This window comes from Xiphophorus hellerii, chromosome 13, assembly GCF_003331165.1.
Source record: "Xiphophorus hellerii strain 12219 chromosome 13, Xiphophorus_hellerii-4.1, whole genome shotgun sequence".
Classification (NCBI taxonomy): domain Eukaryota; kingdom Metazoa; phylum Chordata; class Actinopteri; order Cyprinodontiformes; family Poeciliidae; genus Xiphophorus; species Xiphophorus hellerii.
The window spans coordinates 26,128,358-26,153,054 of record NC_045684.1 but is presented as its reverse complement, the minus strand read 5'-3'; the positions used below and the strand labels follow the sequence as shown (position 1 = coordinate 26,153,054).

Sequence of the window (24,697 nt, the reverse complement as noted above, 5' to 3'; positions counted from 1 at the left end):
GTTCTATTGTTGTTATTGATGCTTTGAGGCTTGGATATTTGCAGTAAGTTCAGTCTCCTGTTGGTGGCAGCACCGAACGTCACTCCAAAGAGGTTAAAGAGAAAGAAGAAAAATTTGCAAATTTCCTGCATCAGCGAAAGCACCGTCGTTACGTTACGTAGTGCAAGGACATACTCAGGGGGAGTGACATTTGTTAAAGTTACCTGGATTACGTAGCCTCTTGCTGTCTCATCCGTACTGCTGCTGCTGTAATTCTGTGATTAAGAACAAAACCCTCGAGGCGAATGTGAGCAGCTTTCCGTTCGTGGAAGGAACAGAGCAGGAGGTCAGTAAGCCGGACTTGGAGGAGACTCAGCTGCTTCCTTAGCTTAGCACGAAGCTAGCTGCCGCTGTTCGTCATTGACTGTCACTGTTGACTACTCTGCATAGCAGCATGGTTATTATGTTTTTGTTTCTCCAAATATTCAACCAGATATACACAACTAAGGAAAATACTTAGTTATTACTTATTTAACCTGAATCCATGTTGGGTTTTTATACACCAACAGCTGCCATGTGTAGGTGTGTTAAACGCTTCATATGTGACCAATATGCTGTTTTCCTTCATTACACTGCATTTAGGACTTAGTAGGTTTAACAGATAATGTGCATTCATTTTTATAAATAATATTAAGCTCTTGTAAAACATCTGAAATTTAAATTAAGGCTGTTAAGGTTCTAAATTTCAAAACAAAAGATAGGGAGGCGGGGGGAGAAAAGGTTTTAGAATTAGGACGCTGGAATCTAGAATGAATCAATATTTAGCAATATACAGTTAAACCCAAAAATGGTCATAGGTTTGGCAGGATTAGGCTTAGGCCACTTTAAATTTTGCCATTATGTTCTTCCTACTTTAGAATTGTGGCTTTGTTGCTGTAGGTCTGATTTGTTCATTGTGTAGATTTCAGTTTTTTTGCTTGAGGGCTTGCTCTTTGAGCAATTCTATTTTGTTTTATAATTGCAAGAACTCTTGCTCTTTCGTTTTTTACTTTCATATAGTTGCTATGATGTGTAGCCATGGCAACATTGTTTATTTTTTTTTATAACATGAGTTTTTTTATGTTATGACCGTCATGAAACTGTCATACAGCAACAGTCTTCAGTTAGAGGCTTTTTCACATATCACCAGTCCTGGCTTCCCTACATTGGCTTCTGGTACCCTCTCAAATTGATTTCAAAATTTTACTGCAGGTTTTTAAAACTTTAAATTACTTAGGTCCTCCTTATTTACAAACTCTGACACCTGCATACTCCCAATAAGATTTTTAAGGCCAAGTAATCAAAATTTCCTAGATGTCTCTTGGTCCAGACTCTAGATCACAGGTGTCAAAGTCCAGTCCTCAAGGGCCGGTCTCCTGCAGTTTTTAGATGTGCCATAGGTACAAAATGCTGGAATGAAATGGGTTAATTACCTCCTCCTGTGTAGATCAGTTCTCCAGAGCCTTGCTAATGACCTAATTATTCTATTCAGCTGTGGTGCAGCAGAGACGCATCTAAAAGTTGCATGACAGCGGCCCTTGAGGACTGGAGTTTGACACCCCTGCTAGAGTAAAGAGGATTGTATTTTTTCTTTTATGGGTCCCAATCTATGGAATAATCTGCCTTCTTATATTAGGTATGCTCAAGGCTAAAATGGTTTAAGGTGCATCTTTACACAAATTTTTATTCAATACCACTTGTGATTTATTGTAAGTTATTTGATAATTTATTTTATTAGAAACAGTATATTTGTTGACTTCTGTATAGCACATTGGTGCAGCTTCAGCTATTTTAAAAGTGCTTTATAAATAAATTTGACATTGACATACAGGTTGACTGAGATCTCAATCTTGAACTCAAGCTAAAGGAACTTTACCTTAGAGGAACTGTTTGTCTTTTCACTGAACGTGTTTTTCTGACCATAAGTTAGAAACTGAGGAAGACTTGATAAAGAGCAATTCCTTATCCTTTTTCTAATGTTAGGGTTTTTTTTAATAATCATGAGGATAACATTGCCATCATATAATTGTGTACTCTTGCTGTGGTTTGGCAGTAGACACAACCCTGAAAAGTGCAGACAGAGGTGTGGAAATCTTACTCTTCTCTGCCCTTAGATTCAGCTTCAGGACAGCTGGCAGCTCTTTGGGCCCCCTGCTTTGCAGTGGTCTCTGGTGATGTTCAGCTGGTGACCCCTGACTCGATGGCTGTGAGCAGAGGAGGGGTGGCCCTCTGGATGGGTTGTCTTTGCAGCCAGAGCAGAAGGAGGCCGGTTCAAAGATGGAGCCGAAGTCTCAGCCAGGTAATCTGTTGGATTCTAAGATCACTATACATTTGGCATCTGCAGTCCTGCTCACCATCACTGGCACCCCTTCATGTTTTGCATAACTGAGTGAATATATTCAGAAATAAGTGGAAGATTTGGGTTTTTTTTTAGCTTTACACCATACTCCTTAAAACATTTACATTTACTCTTTTAAAACATACCTGTAGAGTTGCTTTGATTCTTTCATGCATAATTGAGAAATCCTTGAATCTCCCATGGCAACCATTCAACGCTTGCTCTCACAAGGCAACGAGTTTTTGCCCCCAGCTCCTCCTGAGACCTGCAGTCTTCAGCCGAGCTTCAGCCTGACAGAATCCCCTAAACCCTCTCTATGCTCCCCTAGACTAGTGGCAGCAGCAATTGGCAAACCCTTGCATGAATTACTTGTCAGTCCAACGCTCCATAAAACTGCTGTAAATAACTTAATGGAGAAAGGTTGCTGTGATGCTGTGTGTCAGAAAGAGCAGGGACTTCTTAAAGGCAAAGAGATACAATTTCAAGGCATCAAATTGCAAAATCAAAGTTGTAATAAGTCATCTGTGACATAAACAGCATCTTTATAACAACTGAAGTTGTTAGGTTGTGCTATAAAATATGTAATACTGTCCCTTTAAAACTGCAATGGACCTGTCCAGGGTGACCCCGCCTCTCGCCCATTGACTGCTGCAGATAGGCACCAGCACCCCTAGTGAGGTCATGAGGTAATGAGGACGGATGGACGGGCAGAGGGACCGTCCATCCGTCTGTGGCTTTAAGAGAAGTTTTTTAAAGCAAACCTTAAAGAAGTTTGCTTTAAAGAACTTCTTTAAAGTGAACCTGGTGCAGGTTGGTGAAACCTAGATGAGTGGGAAAGGACACCGAGGTTGTCAAATTAACCGCTAGTGACGTGTGAGCTGTAACTTCAGGTCAGAGGAGAGAAGACGAGGACAGTTGGTGGTGGAATGATAAAGAGCAGAAAAGCATAAGCCCACAGAGTGTGTGTCTGTAGAAAATATTTGTTATCTTTAGTTAGCCCAGCAAAATGTCAGGTGTTTGTCAGCACATGAAAGTTTGTGTAAAGGAAACCTTGCATAAATGGTGTGTTAAGTGTTCAATGCTCCATCGTAGGTCTTCCACTGGCAGTGGATGTGTCAGCCGTGTCCACTAAGCAGTGCAGCTTGGGCTCTGCCCCCCCCAAACAGCCTGAGGTATCAGAAGCCAAGGCAACCGCTGCTGCACCACCCGCTTCACCACCCGCTGCACCACGCCAGCCAGCAGAGAGACAGGTGCTACGAGGAGGACTGGGAGGAGTCTCACAGCGTGTGTGTGCTTGTGCCACAGGAGAGACTGAACAGTCTGCACACACTGCTGAAGCTACCTGCCTTCAGTCACATTCAGCCTGAAGATGTGATTACTTTGGAGAATCGCGGCAGAGATGCAGCGTTTTCCTTTCAATTGACCACTGTGGACGGCAGCAGGGAGGACGACATCAGCATTGACAATGTCCAGATGGCAGGAACAGACGTTATTCAGAGAGACTTTAGCTGCTTCACAAACCTGCTGGAAAGAGAGGATTGTCTGGTGCCATTTATGTATGGCTCCCAGTTTTATTGTTTTTGTTGTCCAAGCACACACCTGGGTGTTGGTGGATTGATGAAATCCTGCCAGAACCATGGACTGAACAGGACGGAGCTGCTCCTGCTGCCACTGTCCTCTGTGTGTCTGTGCAACCCGCTGGGCCCTGGAGAGGTGCTGGGGGACAGAGACAGTGAGGAAGAGGAGAAACTGGGCCTGATGTATGAAAGGCTCAGGCTAGAGGTGAGTTATTAAACATCTGTCCCAACTTTCCATCTTTCGCATCTTATAAACACACAACTACACACACAACCATAGGCGCAGATTCCATGTTTACTTCGGGAACAGAGCACAAATAGAGATTACCAAGCACCCATGTGTGACAGCTAACCTACACTTTTCATTGATTTGTTAATAATCACAACAACAAGTCCTGCAAGTATGGTGAGCACCATCAACATGCTCCAGATTACTGGGTTGGACAGCGGCTAAAAGCTAGTGACATTACTATCCATTAATTTATTTCCACCAACCATACAGAATGAGCATGAATCTATCACAAAGTGGTTGTAACGTCCTTTCTATCAATTATGGCTTAGTAAATTAAAGCTGCAAAAATTGCAGATTAAAAAGTAAAATGTGTGTTGGTGGATATAAGTTTGGTTTCTTGATGCAAGTGAAGACTAACCAACATTTTTTTATATTGGACAATTAATTTAATTTTACATACCAGTAATTGCTGCTGTGAGCGACATAGTTTGCTAAATATTTTTGACATATTTTATCATATTCTGACATTCTACAAAGTGACTAGTTAGTCCAGTTTTTGTTTATTGAACTCTCCTAAATTACAGCTGCTGCAATGCACCACAAAAATGCAAAAACAGCTGAAGAACAACTCAGAGCTACTCTTCTTTTTTTATTGCTCAGTGTTTCGACTTTACTCCTCACAAACCCGTTGCCATGTAAACTGAGACTCTTTTATTTAAATTAAGACTTTTTACTAAACTGTGAAATGAGATTCTCTTGGACCTTGTGATCTAGTTGTCATAATGTTTACAATTAACAGTAAAACATTGCATCCCTTTTGCTGATTCTTTGCGTGATTGTGTTGTTTCCTGACTCAATGCAAACAATGTGACACATGAAGGTCTTGTAATATCCAATCCAGTAATTCGCAGTATTCGCATCAACAGTAGGCGCCCACCAGTAGAAACATACTCCTGCACCATCTACACACCAACATCCTCCTCAGCAGGGAGTCTGGGGTTAAGTGCCTTGCCTGGCAGAACATCAGCATGTGACTGGGGGAAACTGGAGTCAGTCCTGTAACTTTAAGGATTCAAGCAGCTATTGTACTCTATTAACTTCAGGTTTTTCAGTTGAAGTTAAAAAGATTTCTAGAAGGTTGGGCTGTTATGTTTTGTAAAACTATATTTTAGGGATGCAATTGATGCATAATCTGTGAGATTTCATACATCAATAGGAATAATCTTTCAATTGAATTCCAAACTACTAGATCTGGGAGCCACATCTGTTTGGACCTTCCTCAACAACTTTCAATAACTTGATTTAAAATGAAAAAGAACCAGCTAATTTTTTTTTAAAATTTTCGTACAATTACAAATGCATGTTTTTGATAGTTTTTCAGTTTATTTCTATAATACTTGTATTGAATTTCCACAAAGAATGACACTAAAAGTACTGGGGATATCGTATTTTGTTTTTAGATCCGATTTTCTTGTCACTGGGTTGGTATTTGTGCTTTTTTGCATTTTTACATCATTTTCCGTCCCACAGTATCCTTTCTGTTTTGCTAAATTTTATCTATATCTTTTTAATCCTAAATATATGAAAAAAAGTCAACAGATAATGACAAATTTCCCTTAGTAGATATTTTTATCTAAAATTACAAGTTTTGTTTTTTTTAAAGTCATGTGAAATTTGTGCCTCTAGATGAGTTTTAATTGACTGTCATGAAAGTAAAAAAAAAAGACTCTTTGGGCTGTAAAGTTGCAGATCGCTGTACCACACAGCACATCGGCTCCCCCTTTCCAGTGTTGTTGACATTGACTTGATGAATAAAGTCAAATGTCAAGAATCTTCTTTCTCTCTCTCTCGCCATCTCTCTCTCCTTCCTTCCGACAAGGTAGTAGGTAATGGTTCTGAAGTTTTGTGAATCACAGGTCATCTTGAACTTTATACTCATATGTATCACTTTCAGAATTGCCTTTTTTTTTTTACCCCTCCAGGGGGTCTTTTGTGGGCTCTAGTGTGCCTGACAGGAAACGGGGAAGGAGAGGGGGGAAGACATGCGGCAAATGTCGTCGGGTCCGGGAGTCGAACCCGCGACGGCCGCATCGAGGACTCAAGGCCTCCAAATACGGGTCGCGCTAACCACTACGCCACCATGGCACGCCCCAGAATTGCCATTTTAACCTGCTACAATGTAATGAACAGATGGTCTACTAGAGTGAAGATTTGGTATCTCCTGGGTTAGAAGTTTATCATTTTCAACATTTCAATTGTCCTATAGTTTCAGTCCCATGGGGAAAGCTGCAGGTACGCTGTGTCAGATTGCTATGAATTGTGTTCTAATTGTGTTTTTTTTCTCTTTTTTTTGCAGCTTCCAAATTTCTTTATGACAAACCACGACTACACCATGTACTCAAAGGATGTGGAATTTATCAATGGCTTGCTAAACATGAAGACCAGGTGACTGCATGTTCAGGCGGGATACTCTCAATGAAATATGCTCTCAACAGCAGCAGTAGATTTTTGCTCATTCTGTGATTGTAGAGGTCTTATGGGGTACCGACTCACACTGACCCTGTGGCGCTTCCTGTCCCTGTGCTACTACACTGAGGCTCGGCTGGATGTGCTGAAGCTCACCAAGCACATGGAGGATGGGACCATCAAGGCTCGCTGGAGGATCAAGGGCCTTCCCTTTCATTCTGGTCTGCTGCGCTTCTACTTGAAAGACAAATCCCACCTCTACAGGTAACACAGTTCATTCACACTAGATACTAGTTCACTACTTTTACTTCGCAAAGCCTTCAATTGTTGGATTGTTGTTGTCACAAGAGCGCACACTAGGTGACTCATGGTTATTACTGCAGTATCAGCCAGTACAATTTCATAACTGGTTTTTAAATGTTTCACATTAAGATTGTAGGCAACTATCATTTGCAATGATAAACTGCCTACAGAATCAATTTCCTTTGGCAAATTCCTAATGCCTTGACGGCAGATTCAGTAATGTACCTGAACAAGCATTTCTGATACCCTAACCAGGTATTACAGGGTTTCCCCCAGAAAACCTGCTAAGCCTGGTGGTCCACTGTATTTTTGTATTAAAAGATGTTAAAATGACAGGAAATGTAAAACATTACTGGGTTACTCAAAGACATTGCTGACAATACTTAAACCCACAGCTATAGAGTCTTAAAAACAACAAATAAAACAATACAATTAAAATAAATATAAATTATTGGCACTTTTGTTAAATCCAAATTGAGTCAGCAGCTGCTTAAGGCCCCCCAGGCCTTCAGGGGCCCCATAAATGCTAATGTTTTAACACAGACCACAGATATTGAATTTTTAACATTTGTTTATTCAGAATGACAAAGCTGTTAAATTTGAGTGAATGGGGTAAATTAAAAGATTTCAAATTGTTTAAGATTTAAATTTAAGATTTTAAGGAGTTGACAAATGTACTTTGTAAAAGTTCAAAGACCTATCTTCATTGTTTATGTTACCATAGCTACAATCTGATGCTGTGAGTTTAATCTGGGAGTTTGAGCTCTGTTTGTTCACAAATACAGCTTAGTAAATTACAATTATAACTCATTGTTTTTAAGCTTGGCTAATTAAGCTACCCTCTTCTCAGAGAATTTAATAAATCTATGTTGAAATGCCGTTAGTGGTGCTGATGGTCTTAGCAGAAAGTGTCAAATTCTGCTCAAGGCCTCATACAACCTTAGACCGGCCCTGTATGATGAGCTAAATCCACTGAACTGGATACAGAGGAACTAACAGGGAGATTTCATTTAGTTTTCTGATCTCCGCGCTCTGTCTTTGTCTGACTGTAAGTAGACAAAGCACTTGATATGGCGCAGTTTGAAGCATTGTGTCACTGCAATAATAAAAATAATAATAATAATACAAATATATTTAAAAAAAGCTCCTCCACAACCTTAACCACCGGTCCACTAACACACCATCTAAAAACACATCCATAAACTGTATCAGTGCAGACGGCCTGCCAGGCTTGTATTACACTGTTGAAAACCCTGTGTTATGTCTGAGAAACCAAACTAGTTCCTTTAGCCATGGTAGTCTTTTACTCTGAAGGGGCATCAAACTTCACATAGCAGTTCTTCTCAGAACATAACATGCTTAGGAGCGTTCTGATATCATACTGAATTCAATACCTCATCTGGTCAGATTTAATGTTTGAAGAATTGTTGGCTTTCTAATCCCACTCATTCTTAATATCATCTCTTCTAGGTCATATGATGCATTTTCAACTTTTTACATTGGACACGATGGACTCATTCATTGTCACAAAGTTGAAAAGGTGAGTTATTGGTTTCTTTTAAAAGGCCTTTAAATATTCAGATTCAAATCAGGTCCCAGAGTAAAGTACCACAAAATATTAGGAATACTTGACTTTCTGAAAATATTTCATAATGCACCATAACCTTTACAGGTGAACTAATTAGACCTAGTTCAATTTTTTAAAGGCATCTGTCCAGATGTAAAATAGTTCAGTACTTTAGGTGAAACTACAATAATCCCAAGTGTCTGATCCAAGAATCAACCACTGAATGTTCTGGATCAATGACAGTTTATATGTAAACATGCCCTTTCATTATGCTGATCATTCTGTAGCGCCCTGAGACCAGTCTGTGGTGTCTGCGAGTTTCAAGGCAGTCTGCTCTCGGAAAGGACATGTTCACCCACAGCAGAGGACACGGCTCTCCTTTCACTACCTCATATCCTGTTTCTGAGCTGGTGACCCCAGCCAGGGGCAGGGGAAGCGATCTTTTGGTCAGATCTTCCCAGAGCCCAACCAGAGTCCTTCTGCGTAACATCTCTGAATTCCACCAATATCCTCTGCTGGGTGTTATGGCAAAAAGGGAACTACCAGCAAATCTTTTAATATAGATTTTTTTTCTTTTTAGTTTAAGATGTAGATTTAATATATTCTCATAAAACATATTTAAATAAAGCCAAGTTATATGGGTAATTATTCTTATCATTTTACTTAACTTACTTTAACAAAAAAAGTACAAGATTAAATATTGGTTCCTCATGTTTAATAAGAATAAGTGGCCCATAATTTATGAACTCATAGGGGTTTCTCTGGACCTTAATTTTGTTCTGGATTAGAGAGATACAGTATAAAGCTCCATGTTTGATTATTGTTCTGGGTTGTTAAGTAAACCATCAGGAGTTTCTCTAGGTCTTGCTCTGACATTAAATGTCTAAATGTCTAACTAAACACAACTAAATGTTGGTTGGTTCTCCATGTTTGATTATAAAACTAAATGTTGGTTGGTTCTCCATGTTTGATTATAAAACTAAATGTTGGTTGGTTCTCCATGTTTGATTATAAAACTAAATGTTGGTTCGAGTTGTTCTGGCTCCAAAAAAGCCTCTCTTTTTTGGAGAGGCTTTTTCACCACGTGAAGGCCACCTTCACTGCCTTCACTGCCTTCACCGAGAGCTAAATGAAAAAAAAAATACTGGTGTTTAGTTAGTGAAAGGATAGTTGAAATGAAATGACTCCTGTGCTTTCTGTGGAGCAGATCCTGTAATTGTTTTGTGGCCTCCTCTCCTCTCCTGTTCCAGGTGATGCCGGCGCAGCCCCCCGTCCTTCCCAGAGTAACGTCCCTCCTAGCGGGGGCTCTAGTGGCACTGGGAGTGCAAGAACATAGACCTGCTCTCAACCTTCTCCCCCCCATCCTTTCCTCATTGCGACAGAGCAAAAATTGACAGTAGAAAAATAAGTCAGTGAAATGAATGTTTGATCCTGAAAATGTCCATTCACCCTCACCTCTATATTGCAGCTTAAAATGAAACTACAAACAGATGTTTGATTCTTGCTGCCTCTGTGTTAGATAAACAGTCATAGCTTCTCTCTGCGTCATCTGTTTCAGTCCAACTGTCCACTTAAACCTTTCCTTAGTTTTTGGGTTCAGACATCACAGGGTCGTCAGTTACTACTCCGCTGCCAAATGTTGTTGGCAATGTTGTTGGCAATGTTGTTCTACCAGAAAAGCTGCCGTTCTTTCACAACTATTAAAAGCATCAGATTTTAAAGATTTCTCTATTTGAAGCTTAGGAATAAATGTTTACATGTTAAAGATTAGCTAAGCAGCTTCAGAACAAATTTTCTACTTGCCATGAGTATAGAGTAATAAAAGAATGTTGAATATTCTCCACTAACTGACGTCCAAAAGAATATTATTCAGTAAACCCTCCCCATTTTAGATGACTTCTCTTTTGTTTGCAAATATCTTCAAAGTGATTATTTTGTCCCTTTTTAAAAGTTGCTCTTTATCATTTAAGTAATCAAAACATCAAGTTAGCATAAACGGTAAGAAAAAGTAATCAAATATAAATGGATACATTTTGAACTTTGTGGTTGAAATTGCTGCCACCAGCTTTGTGTTCCTATCACTGCTTGGAAAGAAATTTTTTTCTTATGACAACAAAAATCGTCACTGCTAGAGTCTTTGTTTACCTTTCTGACTTTCAATTGGCTCTCTAGAAGTTATGGAAATTTAGAATAGCAGATTTCTGAACATCAAGCTCTGGCCTTAGAAGAAGTCACATGTTTGGAGAGCACTGTTTTATTTACTATATAATCTCATATTTCCTAATCTGTCTGCAGTCCATGGGGATGGACCTGTCCTCACATTCTGTCTGGATTGTTTCAGTGAGCACAGCAACTTGGTGGCAAATTTCTAACAGCTATCAGAAAACACATATTTTGCGTGAAGTATTTTTAGCTAATTATTTAACAAATGGCATCTTCACCGCATTCAGCCTACGAGCTGGTACAACAGCAGTCCAAATATGAGTTGAAGTTATGTGGAAATAAAATTTTGATATGGATCAGTGCTGTGGCAAAGACAGCCCCAGTTTCCAAGCCTTTACTGCTGTCGATAAAAGTGATATCTTAATAAATACATTTAACAATGCACATATCTTTACAATATAAATTATTTTGTGCTTCAACAGTAAAAGCAGTTTGTGGGTTAAAAGATGTATTCCTTCACTTCATTTTACCTACATTAAAAGTACACAAATAAATAAAATGCACTCATAAATGTTCAATTCTTTGAAGCTTCCTGTTGACTGGTTGGTTCTTAACATTACTTAAAAAGAACTTATTTGACAGTCTTTAGACAAACATAGGAGTTGGTCTATTTATTATTGTTTTTTGCGACTGCTGGAATTTCACAGCTGTGGGTCATCAGTAACCTGCTGTATTAAACTAATTTTCAGGTCCAAATGTGTTCAGCTCTGCATGTTCTAGAGTAAACTCTAGTGTGATTCCTGACTGGAAGAATAAACTTGCTTGATTAACATGATTCCTGTCTTGGATGTACTTGGGAGGATATATACAGAGCATATCAAAGAAAAATCAAAGGTGATGTTGAATTTCTGTCAATACTTTGATAGCAAAATTCTTGCAGTGGGGAAATATCAAATTCCTTGCCAAATGAGTAAGTTTTCTCACAAAGAAATGAAAATGCTGTTTAAAAAAAAATTAGGGTTACTTTGTTTGAAGATGAGCATAATATTTACCAAAACAGCCAAATAATATATTACATAAATGTTTAGTAAACTTGTGGAATCATACCTTATATGGACTGGGAAACTTCAGAGTATTCTCTCACCCTAACAATGACTAAGATGGAGTAAAAGGTAAATAGGATGGAGTAAAATAGGTAAATTGGCCATTAGGAAGACCAATATTGTACCATTCCACACCTGTTGGAATGGCACAATATTTACAATGAAAAGGTTCTTTGATCTTTGCCATGTTATTGGACTAACAATATTTGAGACGGGCCAAAATATCATCTGGGACATCTTATTTGTGACAGTGGTTATTGTAACATTTAAAACATTTTATCTGAGAAAGTACTGGCATTTTGCAAACACAGCTCCTGTTTAGCCTCTGAGAAGCCCACCTTTTCCAGGGCTCTAACCATTCCCACTACTCCTCCAAAGCGTCTGGTTCACCAGTAGAAACTTGGCGTTTGGAGCTAAGGAGGGGATGGAAGAGATGAAATGGGATTCTCACTTAAGTGTTTCATGTGGTTGGTCAGGTGAATTTTGGCCTGGTCCTCCTTTCAGAAACTCTTGACTGGTTTCCTGACTGTAACGTTGTAATCACCTTCTGCCAATTTTGTGCAGGACTTGAGGACTGAAGGCTGCCTTTGCTGCTCGGTGAATCTAATGTGCTTCTTGGTGTGTGTTGGCAATGGCTTAGTACCTTGGTGGCCTGTTTTGTTTTGTCTTACTGGAAAACTAACAACTCATCTTCAGTGTTCTGTATAAAACTCCTAAGGATGGAGTATGATCACTACACTGTACTGTACGTTTTACATGGGTAAAAATAAAAATATTGTAAAAATAAAAACGTGCTAATGTTTAAAATGTTGAGGACAATTGACAGGGCCCACAGATTTGGACATGTGAGTTGTGTCCCAAAATACTACATAAATCTAACAAGGTAAATCTGAAAGACCTGTTTTGTCTATGGGCAATAATAACTCAATGTTACTTTAAATCCTGATTCTGTAAAAAAAAAAAAAAAGTTCCCCTTTCAAAGTGTGTGTAGACAAGAATGTAAAGAAACTGTTAACTTACTCTACCACATATCTGAACAAAATCAATGGTTTATGAAGACAAGAAGCCAGGTGAGTTTTTAGTTTTTAAGGCTACATCTAAGCTCTACATATAAAATTTAAGATCTCAGATGATGACTATCACTGTTTACCGCAAAGTCAGATAACATTGAGATGAGAAAGCCAAACATTCAGTCTGTATTGCTGTGATTATTTATGATGCACCTGTCGATCCTCACCAGTAGACGTTACAAGCCGTTTACTTCTTCAGCCAAATCCTTCAGTCCACAGAGGGATGCAAGTGGACTAGCGCCCCCCAGAGTCAGGTTGTGTCAAAGGAACTTACTGTGAAACATAACAGCGGTGGGTGGGACCATGTGACTTCAGAAGTGGGAAGTGGAACTGGAAAACTGTGGCTCTGTTGGCCTTCACCTTCGAGAATATTTTTTCTTATAAACTTTATTCAAAACTACTTGAGATAACAGTAACATATGCCAAGCGAAGCAGAACAACACAGTAAACATGCTGCATAAAGACAAAATAAAATGCACCTCAGATTTGACAAGTTCACACAAAAACATTTTACAAAGACCAGAATAATCTCTTACATGGATTTCAAGGAGTCGTATCGCTTATGCAGTCAGCAAGTAACAGATCAATTATTTGAACACGAATTACTAAACCTCCGTTAGTTTAATCAATATTCAGTTATGGGGCTTATTAGAACCCACAGAGTCTTTACGTAAAAACAAACCATAGTTATTTAGATTTGTTCATCGTAGGTATTCATTATCTCCAAATGAAATCTGAGGATCCTCTGAATCTAAAGGTGTTTTAGCACTTCACTGGTGTAACAGCGCCCCCACGTGTTGAAGACAGTGTGAGCTACTTAGCGCCGCTGTGTCGTCTCAGACGTTTTAAACCACTTTCCTCTCTACCCAGATGACATCAGCAGAAGTCTAAATTGTGCCTGAGTGTGTTTCTGTCAGCATGGCTAGCTACTAATACTTGCATACACTTTATCTAACGGTACATTTTTAGTCGTGTGTGAATGGGAGAGAGAGAGAGCGGACAAGTTGAGACAGAGGTGAAGGTGTGGTGGCAGCAGGCTTGACGACTGAGGGAGGAGCATTTAATGTCACAAGAAACATTTGGAGAACCTGCTGTCCTGCCGTCAGTGAGGAGAGGAAACGGTTTCTGAAGGAAGAGGAGGCAGCAGCAGGACTTCATTCCTTGGAGATTTTCAAACCGCGTCCCTGTTCGCAGCCTTACGTCAAAACTACTCGCAGTAAAGAAAGTTTACTAATCTGCTACACAAGAAGGTAAATCAATTCTGAGGTTCGTGAGTGATTGTGATGCGTTGACCCAAAAGAGAAAGATACGGTTCAAGTACAAATGCTGGTTTTTCCAGAGCTGTGTTGACTGCTAACTAAATTTAAGCTTTGTTTCAGAAAGTGGCTTTTTTTTTACCGCGTTCAGGTGTTCCAGGAAAAGGTCAAAGACTGCGGAGCTGACTAGAGCTCTCACTGCACCTTTTATCAGGAGCTTTACAGAAGTTCTGTCAACGGCAGCAAACTTTGGTTAAAGTGAACGAGATTCTAAATATCAGCTGCGACCTAATATGTTGAGGGTTAAAAGGTTTTTCCTTCATCATAAATACGTTGATCGAAGGTTCACACATGTTTTTGTAAAGTAAAAATAATAATAACCCTATGAGCTAATGATGATAAACACTATTCAAGCCTCCTCATAATTTGTTTGCTGCTGCCGTGTTCTGATTCCCTGACTCCGCATCATTTTCCATCCGGCAAAGCAAGAGACTGCGTTTGTACGAGATTTCATGCGGCACGGCGGTAATTTTTCATTATTGCAAAAAATATATATCCAGTATTCCTCTCTTGATTAATTAGGAGACAAAATAGGCTAGCAAATAAGAATAATTTAGGAAAAAAATGCTCACATGTGAATTAACTATGCAGATGAGCGCCTGCATCAGACACCTGTATAAATTAACTGAAGAAAGAAGTTTAATTGGTTACAACTCCAGTGAAGATGACTGAAAAAGCCTTTGACACTAAGACTGGGTTTGAGGTTTGGTTAAGTCAGGAGAGATGACAGACAGACTCCTGGGTTAAGTGATGAAGTTTATTTTCAGTGTTAAACTGTATCCTGGAAGACTTTCCAAATTTCAAGTCTCATCTATAAAGTAAACAGTGTTTGCCTCCCGGACCAGGAACTGCAGCTAACTTAGTTACCTTCTTAAAAAAGGAGTATAGTATAATATGACATTTCTTTCAGCAGTACTTCAAGAAGTGCCACAGAGAAACAGTGTGGTTTTAGGAGTGCTAACAGTACTCTGTGAGACTCTGGACCAGAACCTCTGAGCTTCTATGGTAGCTGGCATGTTGACCCAGAGGCCAGCTGTATGCTGCTGCTGCTGCGCTCACTCACTGGAAACACATGAGAAGAAATGATAAAAATTGATCTTTTTCTCACAGTTCAGGCCTTATGCATTAAGTTCTAAGATGATCAGCTGTTTAACTTTTCCATGGTTTCACTTGATGTTTTACCAGCTAAATAACAAGAAATTCATTCCAACTTTGCTACTTTGAAATTAAATGGTGGTTGGTTCTACAGATGCATCTAAATTACATTATGTAAAACAATTCAATATTTTTTGTCATGATGTCAGAAAGTGAAACTTGCATGTTAAATTTCTATATAACATATGAGAAGCTTGAAATATTTCATTGTGTGTGATGATTCCAAACCACACACAGTGAAATATTTCAAGCTTCTGTTTCTCGTAATTTAGCTTATTGATAAAGAAAACCCAAAAGTCTTTTATAAAATTTTTATATTACATAAGATCAATAAAAAAGAATATTCTAAAAAGAAATATCAGGCTTCTGAAAACATTATTTATATTTAGACTGGTTGCTTAGTTGGGGCTCCTTTTGCATGACTTACCGCTTCAACGCGGCGGCCCGTGTGTAGAACTCGTCTGTGTGTTGTGGCGCTATGCTCTGAATACAGCCTTAGTATTTTTGCTGGACAATCCTCTGAAGGCTGTGGTAAGCCCCATTGCTGGTGAGCCTCTTCCTACAGTATATTTTCCTTCCACTCAACTTTCTATAAATGTGCTGTATGTTTTTCACAATATTGTATTTGTCTAAGATACAGAATTTTGGAGCTTTATTATCTGTAAGGGATAATCAAAATTTGTCTAAATTAAAAGCATGAAACATTTTATTGTCTGTGAAGTGAATCTGTGTGATTATGAATTTCACTTTTTTAAATGTGGTCATAAAAATATTGATTTCTTTCACAATATTTTATTTTTTATGTACTTGTAGTTCTAAAGGATTTATGAAAATGATCTTTGCTCTTTAGCTTTTTCACCCCTTTAAGATCAGTAATTTGTTTTTACTATGACTCTATATTATGCTGTATGTTCATGACCATGAGAAAAGGGGAGCACTTAAGAACACATTTAAATGAACTATATATATGTTTTGACAAGTTTCAATGATCATTTTTTTCAGCAATATCAGAAGGTGTCTCACCTTATGTTTCATGGTTTTCATTAATGTCTTTTGCCTTTTTGCAGCACTCCTGTCTGATGGTTTTAGGTTTCCTGTCATAAAGAGAAACATGCGTAGATACAGCTCTGAAGGATCCCTTCTGGATCCTGATGCCTTACAATGGAATAAACTGTCGCAGAAGAAGTCAGAAAATGGAAGCAAGAGGATGTCGGTCACATGCACACCTCATTTGAAAAATGATGAACTGGACGCAGGGTCAGCTGGCTTGATTCCCAGCATTCAGGAGCCGACACAGACACCCAGCGAGTTTAGGAGGAAGGAGCTGACCAGAGAGCAGAGCGTCAGCGTCAAGAACCTGAGTGAGTTGGGGAAGCAAGAGATGGACCACCTCAACGTGTGTGCGATCAACGAAAGCTGCAGGGCTTACAGCGACAGTCAGCTGGCTGTGGTGGCAGAGGACGTCATGGCTGGTGGGGAAAGAGAAGGCCAACATGAAACGTCTCTGTCAGTTTCCTCCAACCAATTCTCCTCAAAGTCCCAGGAAAAACGCCATCACAGGGCCAGACTCTCAGCTGCTAAGCTACACCTCAAGAGTCTCTTTGATAAGGTAGGATGTTTACTACATTTCCACTCAGTAACATCTCCTATCACTGTGTAAGAGCCAGGCCTGTCGTGATAACACATTTTGATGGACAATAAACTATCCCAGAAGTCATTGTGAGAAAGGATAATATTATTGAAGTAACGTAATGGTAATGGCATTGTCATGCAAGAACACATTCTCAAAAATCAATAATTAAAATTCTAATGAACATTTAACACTGGACCTGGAAGACATTTAAATATTAAAAATAAATAAACAAAACAACAAATAAAATGAATTATGAAGTCTCTATAAACAAAGTTGTTCTTCAAGAAAAAGAGCCTAATTCAGACCAAAGCACCAGAATGAAGACTTTTATCATCTGGTTAAGAGAGAGAGAGGAAAGAGTAACAATAAATCATGAAAGTAGAAATGATTGATTATTTTAATTTATTATGCGATTAATTGATTGATTATTTATTGTGCCAGGCCTAGTAACAGCTACCATTTCATTCTGATACAAACTAGTGGCACTGCCTTGTAGTTTTATGTTTATGTTTTACTGGAACTCAGTTTTAAAAACTAGCCTCTAACTATGGCCATAAAAAGGCTTTATGCTGATATGAATGATGATGTATCAGTGTGTGAATGATGAATGTGCTGTGACTTCACAGGGGCCACTGTAGCTCAGTGGGTACCGTGGTCATCTTCTAATCAGACGGTTATATGTTCCTCCTGTCACATGTCGAGGCAAGTAACTCCAAATTGCTTAGCGATCATATTGGTGTGTAAATGTGTGTGTGTTTGTGAATATGAATGGGTAGCTCGAGTGTAAAGCGCCTTGAGTGGTCAGACTAACTGGAAAAGCACTATCTAAGTTCAGTCCATTAACCATTCGGACTAGTTAAAGTGCTATACATGTACAGGCCATTTACCACATGGGTAGTAATCAAAATTGTAGTTTTTTTTTTTTTTTTTCCTCGCCTCCAGGGGGTCTTTTGTGGCCTCTAGTGTCTCTTATATGAAAGTAGGCTGACAGGAGAGGGGGGGAAGACATGCGGCAAATATCGCTGGGTCCGGGAATCTAACGCGCAACGGCCTCGCCGAGGACTCAAGGCCCCAAACTTGGGTCGCGCTATCCCCTACGCCACCACAGCACGCCCCAAAATTGTAGTTTTAATCAAGCACACAGAACAGTGGAGAGGAAAAACTAATCACAGATGTTCCCTCTAAAAGAAACAGAAAGTTTCACCAAAGAAAACCACAAACTTCATGAGAGATGGATAAATAAGTGACTTTCAGGATTAAGATGTAAATGCAGAGAAGAACGTTAAAAATTCAGATTAAATTTTCTTACTAAAACTACAAAATTAATAATTTTTCTATAAGCCTTTTAACTGGAAACATATGAAAACTGTTGGACAACACTGCAACAGCAAAGACGTACAGATTAGGTCAGTGTTGGACTCACTGAAATAAAAATATGGCTTCCGTTTTATGAGCTTTCTATTCAGCAGAGCAAAACTATAATTACTCTATGAGAACTAAGCAGACTCCGTTGTTCATTAGTTATGAATTATTTTTAGAGGTTTCCTATCTGATCTATTAATCTCATTATGTTGTGAAGGAATTTTGGCTCACTCTTCAACATGTGTTAACCAGATTGAAATACTGTAATATTTCAATCTGTTTAAGGTCTGGACTTTAACTGGGATGTAGTAACACTTTGATTATTTTTTTTGTAGACATTAAATTCTAGATTTGCTGACGTATTTCAGATCATTGGCCAGTTAATGACCCGACTATGGCCTAACTGTGCTCTCTGTGGGCTGGTTGGCTGCAGAGACTGGGGGTCTCATGATGGAAACTCATCAAGTGGCTTATTGCTTTTGAAAAGTTAATTTATTTATTGTGAAGGGCCATTGTACAGGCCCATCACAATAAATAAATCAATGAATCACATGATAAATTAAAATGAGCTTAATAATTTCCATTTGCTTGATTTATTATTTTTCTCCTTTTTTCTCTTTCTACCAAAAACTGGATGACAAAAGTCTTTAGTCTGGTATTTTGGTCTCAGCTTTGGTCTTGAGTTCATAATTCATTTATTATTTCTATTGTTTGGTTTATTTGGATATTTAAATGTCTTCCAGTTCCAGTGTTAGATGTTCATTAGAATTTAAAGTTTATTAATCTTTGAGAAAGTCTTTTTGCATTATTATGCCATTACCATAATGGCATTAAAATATAAGGCAATAGCATTATGTTGCTTGAAAATGGTCTCAACAATATTATTGTTTACGGCAATAACGTCTGGGACAATTTATCATCTAGCAAAATTTGTTATCGTGACGGGCCTACATAAATCTTTGGGCAAAGATTTATGTTATCAGTGACCATTTAGACTTTCACGTTCCCTTAAAAGTATTACATTAAAATGATACATTGAGTGTTCAAATACCCATATTTGCTACACAATTTAAAAATATTCACTTTTGGATCAATCAGTATGTCAGCTGTCCAACAAGCGCAGATGGACAAATCTGCGCTTGTTGACTGACTGAATCATGAACTGAATTAATCTTGATCAGTGGACCAGTTTAAAGCGCTGAAGTGAGGAAATGTGTGCAATGTGTCTGCATAGATGCTGCCATTTACACAATCATCTACCCTGTTCTTACTCTGCTGTTATTGCACATCTGTTTTTGTAAAAAACTGTTGTAAATAGTTTGTCTTTGTCAATGTTCAACACACTTTAGGTACATTATTGAAAAAGTGATCCGACTCAGTTGCGAGTCCGATGTTTTTATTTCTAATAACTGCATTGTTGTTTTGTTTTGTTTTTGTTGTCTCGTACAGTGTATTATTATTATTATTACTATTATTGATGTTTTTGTTAATCATGTTTTTTTTATATTTTAGATACTTTAAGAACATTTTTGTGTGAACCTTTCTATCAGTTGTTGCTGTTCCAGTTGTATTTCCCCTTTGTAGAACAGCAAAGGCTATTTCTATATTATTGTCTCTTTTTGTTCTGTATGTAAAATCTACACAAATTCACTGTGAAACTTTGTAAAAGTTTCTTTTGGAAGTGACAAAAGATTTTCAAATAATTGTATGGGTTTTGTTTCAGAGTCCACATTCATCAAACTCAAACTTGTATAATGCAGAAGAGAAAAACAGGTGAGAATCTTGCTTCACTTTTCTTCTGGCCTGCTGATAATTAACATTATCTGTAATCTGAATGTCACTTTTATTGTGAAGCAATTTCTTGTATTGCTACTTGTCTTTTGCTTGATCTATGCTTGTCTGTCTGAATCCCTTGCTTACCCTGGATCACAGTGCGACAGAGAGGAGGTCTCGTATGCATTTCATGCGCCAGTGGAGTCAAGTGGGCCATCAGAGCAAGGGGGGGATCAGTCACGATATGCTGAAAAGTTGGACCGAGTCTTTGGACACCCTGCTGTCCAGTCAAAGTAAGTTCCAAACACATTACTAAGCAGACTTGCACAACTAGTTTAATTCTGAAAACCTGTGAAATCTTTTGAATGATAACAAAGGTGTTGCTGTTATCTGCTCAAGCTTCCCTTAAGTTAAGACCTGCATGATAAACAAGAACACATGCTGCAGGAAAAGGCCAAACCAGACAAAGGTAGTCACAGCCAGCTGTTTTACACAGGAGTCAGAGGAGCTGTGTGGTTCTAGTCTAGGACTCAGATGCTCTGTTTAGCACAAGAGATTAGATTTCAGACGAACCGACCATAGAAATTGATGTGCAGCCTGAAGCTTCAAGGATGAATACGCATGCTTCTAGGATCACTAAAACTGAGGTTTTTCCAAATTGGTACAGAATAATCTAGAAAACTCAATAGCTGATAACATTGAATTCTTTCTAATAAATTTCAGAAAAATACAAGCCATTACAGTATTTTCATTGTCTTAATTAGGGCTAATCAGTAGCAGGTGATCCAGCACTCAGATAAATTAATGCATCCCTTTCCAAAGTTGCTTCTAGCTCTGACTTGTCAACTTCAATCTGTGTCCACCTCTTTGCTAACATTCTCCGGTTTTAAGCTGCTATGTCCTTTTCTGCTGGTGCAGAGGATGCACAGAGACCACTGATCATCTGGCTGCTTCGCTCTTGATAGATAAAGCTGCCATTGGATGTTTACCTGGGTCAGTTTGTACCAGAGTAAGATGGCAGCACTGCAGAGTTGCTCGAAGGCATGGGTCAGAACTGTGAGAAAAATTTACAATTGCATGTGTTCTGTGAACTACACAGATGGTGGACACACCAATGTGTCACACATTGACGGCACACAGTGGTGAGGGTACCTGCCAGTCAAAAGAGAAGCAGTTCAAACTGCCACAGACAGGGGTCTCAAACTCCAGTCCTTGAGGGCCGCTGTCCTGCAGTTTTTAGATGTGCCACAGGTACAAAACACTGGAATGAAATTGGTTAATTACCTCCTCCTTGTGTAGATCAGTTCTCCAGAGCCTTGCTAATGACCTAATTATTCTATTCAGGTGTGGTGCAGCAGAGGCACATCTAAAAGTTGCAGGACGACCATAGGCTCTTGAGGACTGGGGTTTGAGACCCCTGGTTTAGAACAACCAACCCAGACTGTCCTGTAGAAAACAAAGAAAGTGGTTGTGTGGTCTCACACAACCACTTTCCTTATTTAGAATGAGCTTAGTGAGGGAAGAGATAAAGGAAAACTTATGATTACTGCGCTGACCACTTTGTGTTCATCACCATAAGAGCCAGAGGTCAGGAACAAGTGACTGAAAACTTGCTTTGTAGCTTGGCTAGGGTCAACTTCAGAGACGAGTCAACAGCCCAGCCATGGTCTCTCACACGCTTAGCATCTGACTGAAAGTGTGATTGCTTAATGTTCTCTAATATTGTATTTAAAAAAAAATCTCTGACAGTTTTTGCTAAAAGGTGTCTAACTAGTTGGGGATTAATTAGGCATATACTGAACTCTGATCATTTTTTTCAGCGTTCAGTAAAAGTCTTTCTGTTGTTATGGTAAACAACACAAACAGGTTGTTTACCATAACAAAAATAATGCACAGGCAAGTTTAAAGGTGATTTTTGCACTTTATGGAACGCCTCATTGGACATGGATGATTTTTTTTCCTTTTGCCTTACTTTAGTCATCTGACAGTTTTGATTGTGTCTTTTTTGTGTTGGTAGTCTGAATGGTTTAAATGGTTGTTTTCATGTGCAGTTCCATCTCAACCTTACAAAAACAGACATAAACATGCAGTGAATAAATTCGATTTTCAATCAGTTTTTTGCACCAAAGGGTTAAGAATAAACACGTTTTCAATGAGGCTTTTTAAATGTGTGTATATTTGAAATTTTAAATTGACATTTGCGACAAAGTAGACCAGCAATAACGCAAAAGGTTTGCTAGGTAACTCGAAAGAAAAACTTTCCCTCTTGTCCCCCAGGGGGGCTCCGTAAAACTGTCACCACGTCTGTCACATCTTCATTTTCATCAAATGTGTTAATTTATTTACCCATATCACATCTTCATTTTGTTTGCAAACATTTACCAACCTGAGCTTGTTTTGTATTTTTTTAAACATTAGCATCTTCATTTAAATCTAAACACAGGTTTGGTTAAATTTATTGCTTAAAACAGATTTTTTAGCATTTTATTGACCTGGAAATTCTGTCTCACCTCTGTGGAAAACCTTCTGATCATTGTGATTAAAGGGGAAAACATCCTGATTTTACTTTGCTGTTATCTATGCTTTTCTTTTGTATGTAAAGGAATATTCTATAACTTGATTGTTCATGTTTTAGTATTACCCATATGTGTGAAATAAATCCATTAAAGCAATATCTGTTGTGCTTGGAGGAAAGCAGGTCAGCGAATCAGAGATTTGACTGAGTTAATGCTTTGAGTTGCAGTTAAACTTTAGGTTGAATCAACCTTGATTTATAAAAAAAAATCATTTTGTTCCATCACAAGTATGTAAATAAGTTATTACACTAAAACCTTCAGCTACTTTGGCCAGTATACGCCCTATTCCCTTTGATCTTTTTCACATTTTGTTGCATTACAATCACAAACATTTCTATGTCTTTTTTGGTTGTCTTTTTACATTTTATAAGACTTTATAAGACTAGTCAGTATAGTTGTAGTCTGCCCATCATCTTCCTGCATTATTCCGCTCAATTAAAATCTCTCTTCACAGACAGTCTGGGTTTTATCCAGTTGACTTCGATTGTCTCTAGTACATTTTTCTACTGGAGGTTACATGAGCTGAGGCCCACTTATGTTTCTTCTCCCGCTGCTAGCTGGTGTTTCAGTGTTTGGAGCATTCCTGCGTTCTGAATTCAGCGAGGAGAATCTTCAGTTCTACCTGGCCTGTGAACAGTACAAACACTCATCCAACAACTTCACTCTGCAGAGAAGAGCTAAAAACATCTGTGCCTCCTACATTCAAACTGGCTCCCCCCGAGAGGTACTACACTGCCTCCACACTGCTTTCACACCGCCTTCACACTGCTTTCAGACTGCATCCACACTGCTTTCACACTGCCCTCACACTGCTTTCACACTGCCTCCACTCTGCTTTCAGACTGCATCCACACTGCTTTCACAATGCCTCCACACTGCCTTCACACTGCTTTCAGACTGCATCCACACTGCTTTCACACTGCTTTCACACTGCCTCCACTCTGCTTTCAGACTGCATCCACACTGCTTTCAGACTGCCTCCACACTGCCTTCACACTGCCCTCACACTGCCTCCACACTGCTTTCACAGGAAGCTGCAGCTGTAAAGCTTCTTTATGATCAAAGAGTGGAATTTAATAACATGCTTTCTTTTTATTCTTATGGACTCAGTTGTTCTTCTAAACCCATGAAGGAATTTGTTAGCAGGTGAAGCTGCCATTTAAACCAAGGATCATGAATTTACTGTGTTTGTTCTCTTGCAGATAAACCTGGATAGTAAAACTCGAGATTTGACTCTCCAGCTGCTGCAGGCTCCTTCTCGCAACTCTCTACTCCCCGCACAGAAACGCATCTACTCTTTGCTGGACACAGATTGTTATCCACGTTTTCTGGAGTCAAACATCTACCAATCTCTGCTAAAGGATGCTGAATAGAAGCCTCATAAACCTGACGTTCTGAGAGGCTCTGTGATCTCCACTACTCCTGAGTATAGGACACTTAAAAAATCCCTTTTTTGTCTGAGCATGAGATGGATCAATAAGAAATTATGAGCAAAACCTGGTTTGCCCAACTCTAAGAAAATAGTAGCAAGTAGCTGGGATCCATTCAACAACACAGCTAAAGCGGAGCCTCACCTTTATCCAGTCCTCAGATAACTGTAATATACTGTAACTGTAACTGTCCATGTTGACTAATCACTGTTGTCACCATCAGAGATGGATGTCCATTAAAACTGAATGCTCATACAATAAAACTAAATGTTTTTAGGTGGGTGTGAGAGGTTTGGTTTATGACTGAGACCTTTGTGATCTAAGCCATGAGGCAACATGCAGAGATTATGCAGTTGCTTTATGAATTACCTTCCAATTAATGCATTAGCAAAGAAAACAAAACTAAAAGTTAACATTTTTAGTCTTTTAGCTTTTCAATTTTAATTTTATACCATTTAGGTCTCATAAATAACCTGCACATAATGGTATCCTAGAAAAAGATAGGCACAGGTCAAAAAGACAAACCACAGCTGTCACTGGCTGTCAGTATAAATTTGTAGGTCGTCTTTAGAGTTGAATCAAAGCTGTGTGTGAGTGTTATGGGGCTGGAAGTGC

The 24,697-nt window shown here is 38.8% G+C and overlaps 2 protein-coding genes across 2 annotated transcripts; both read left to right on the top strand.

Moving 5' to 3' along the window:
- The first annotated feature begins 124 nt into the window (after positions 1–124).
- Positions 125–11,499, top strand: c13h6orf136 (chromosome 13 C6orf136 homolog). Its single transcript, XM_032581762.1, has 7 exons — positions 125–325; positions 2,133–2,317; positions 3,449–4,138; positions 6,522–6,610; positions 6,695–6,895; positions 8,405–8,474; positions 9,752–11,499. The coding sequence occupies exons 2-7, from the start codon at positions 2,219–2,221 to the stop codon at positions 9,893–9,895; spliced, it is 1,293 nt and encodes a 430-aa protein (XP_032437653.1). The 5' UTR covers positions 125–325; positions 2,133–2,218; the 3' UTR covers positions 9,896–11,499.
- A 2,203-nt stretch (positions 11,500–13,702) lies between these two features.
- LOC116731880 (regulator of G-protein signaling 1) lies at positions 13,703–24,362 on the top strand. Its single transcript, XM_032581769.1, has 6 exons — positions 13,703–14,087; positions 16,376–16,917; positions 20,027–20,076; positions 20,236–20,369; positions 23,210–23,376; positions 23,855–24,362. The coding sequence occupies exons 2-6, from the start codon at positions 16,420–16,422 to the stop codon at positions 24,023–24,025; spliced, it is 1,020 nt and encodes a 339-aa protein (XP_032437660.1). The 5' UTR covers positions 13,703–14,087; positions 16,376–16,419; the 3' UTR covers positions 24,026–24,362.
- Positions 24,363–24,697: the final 335 nt, after the last annotated feature.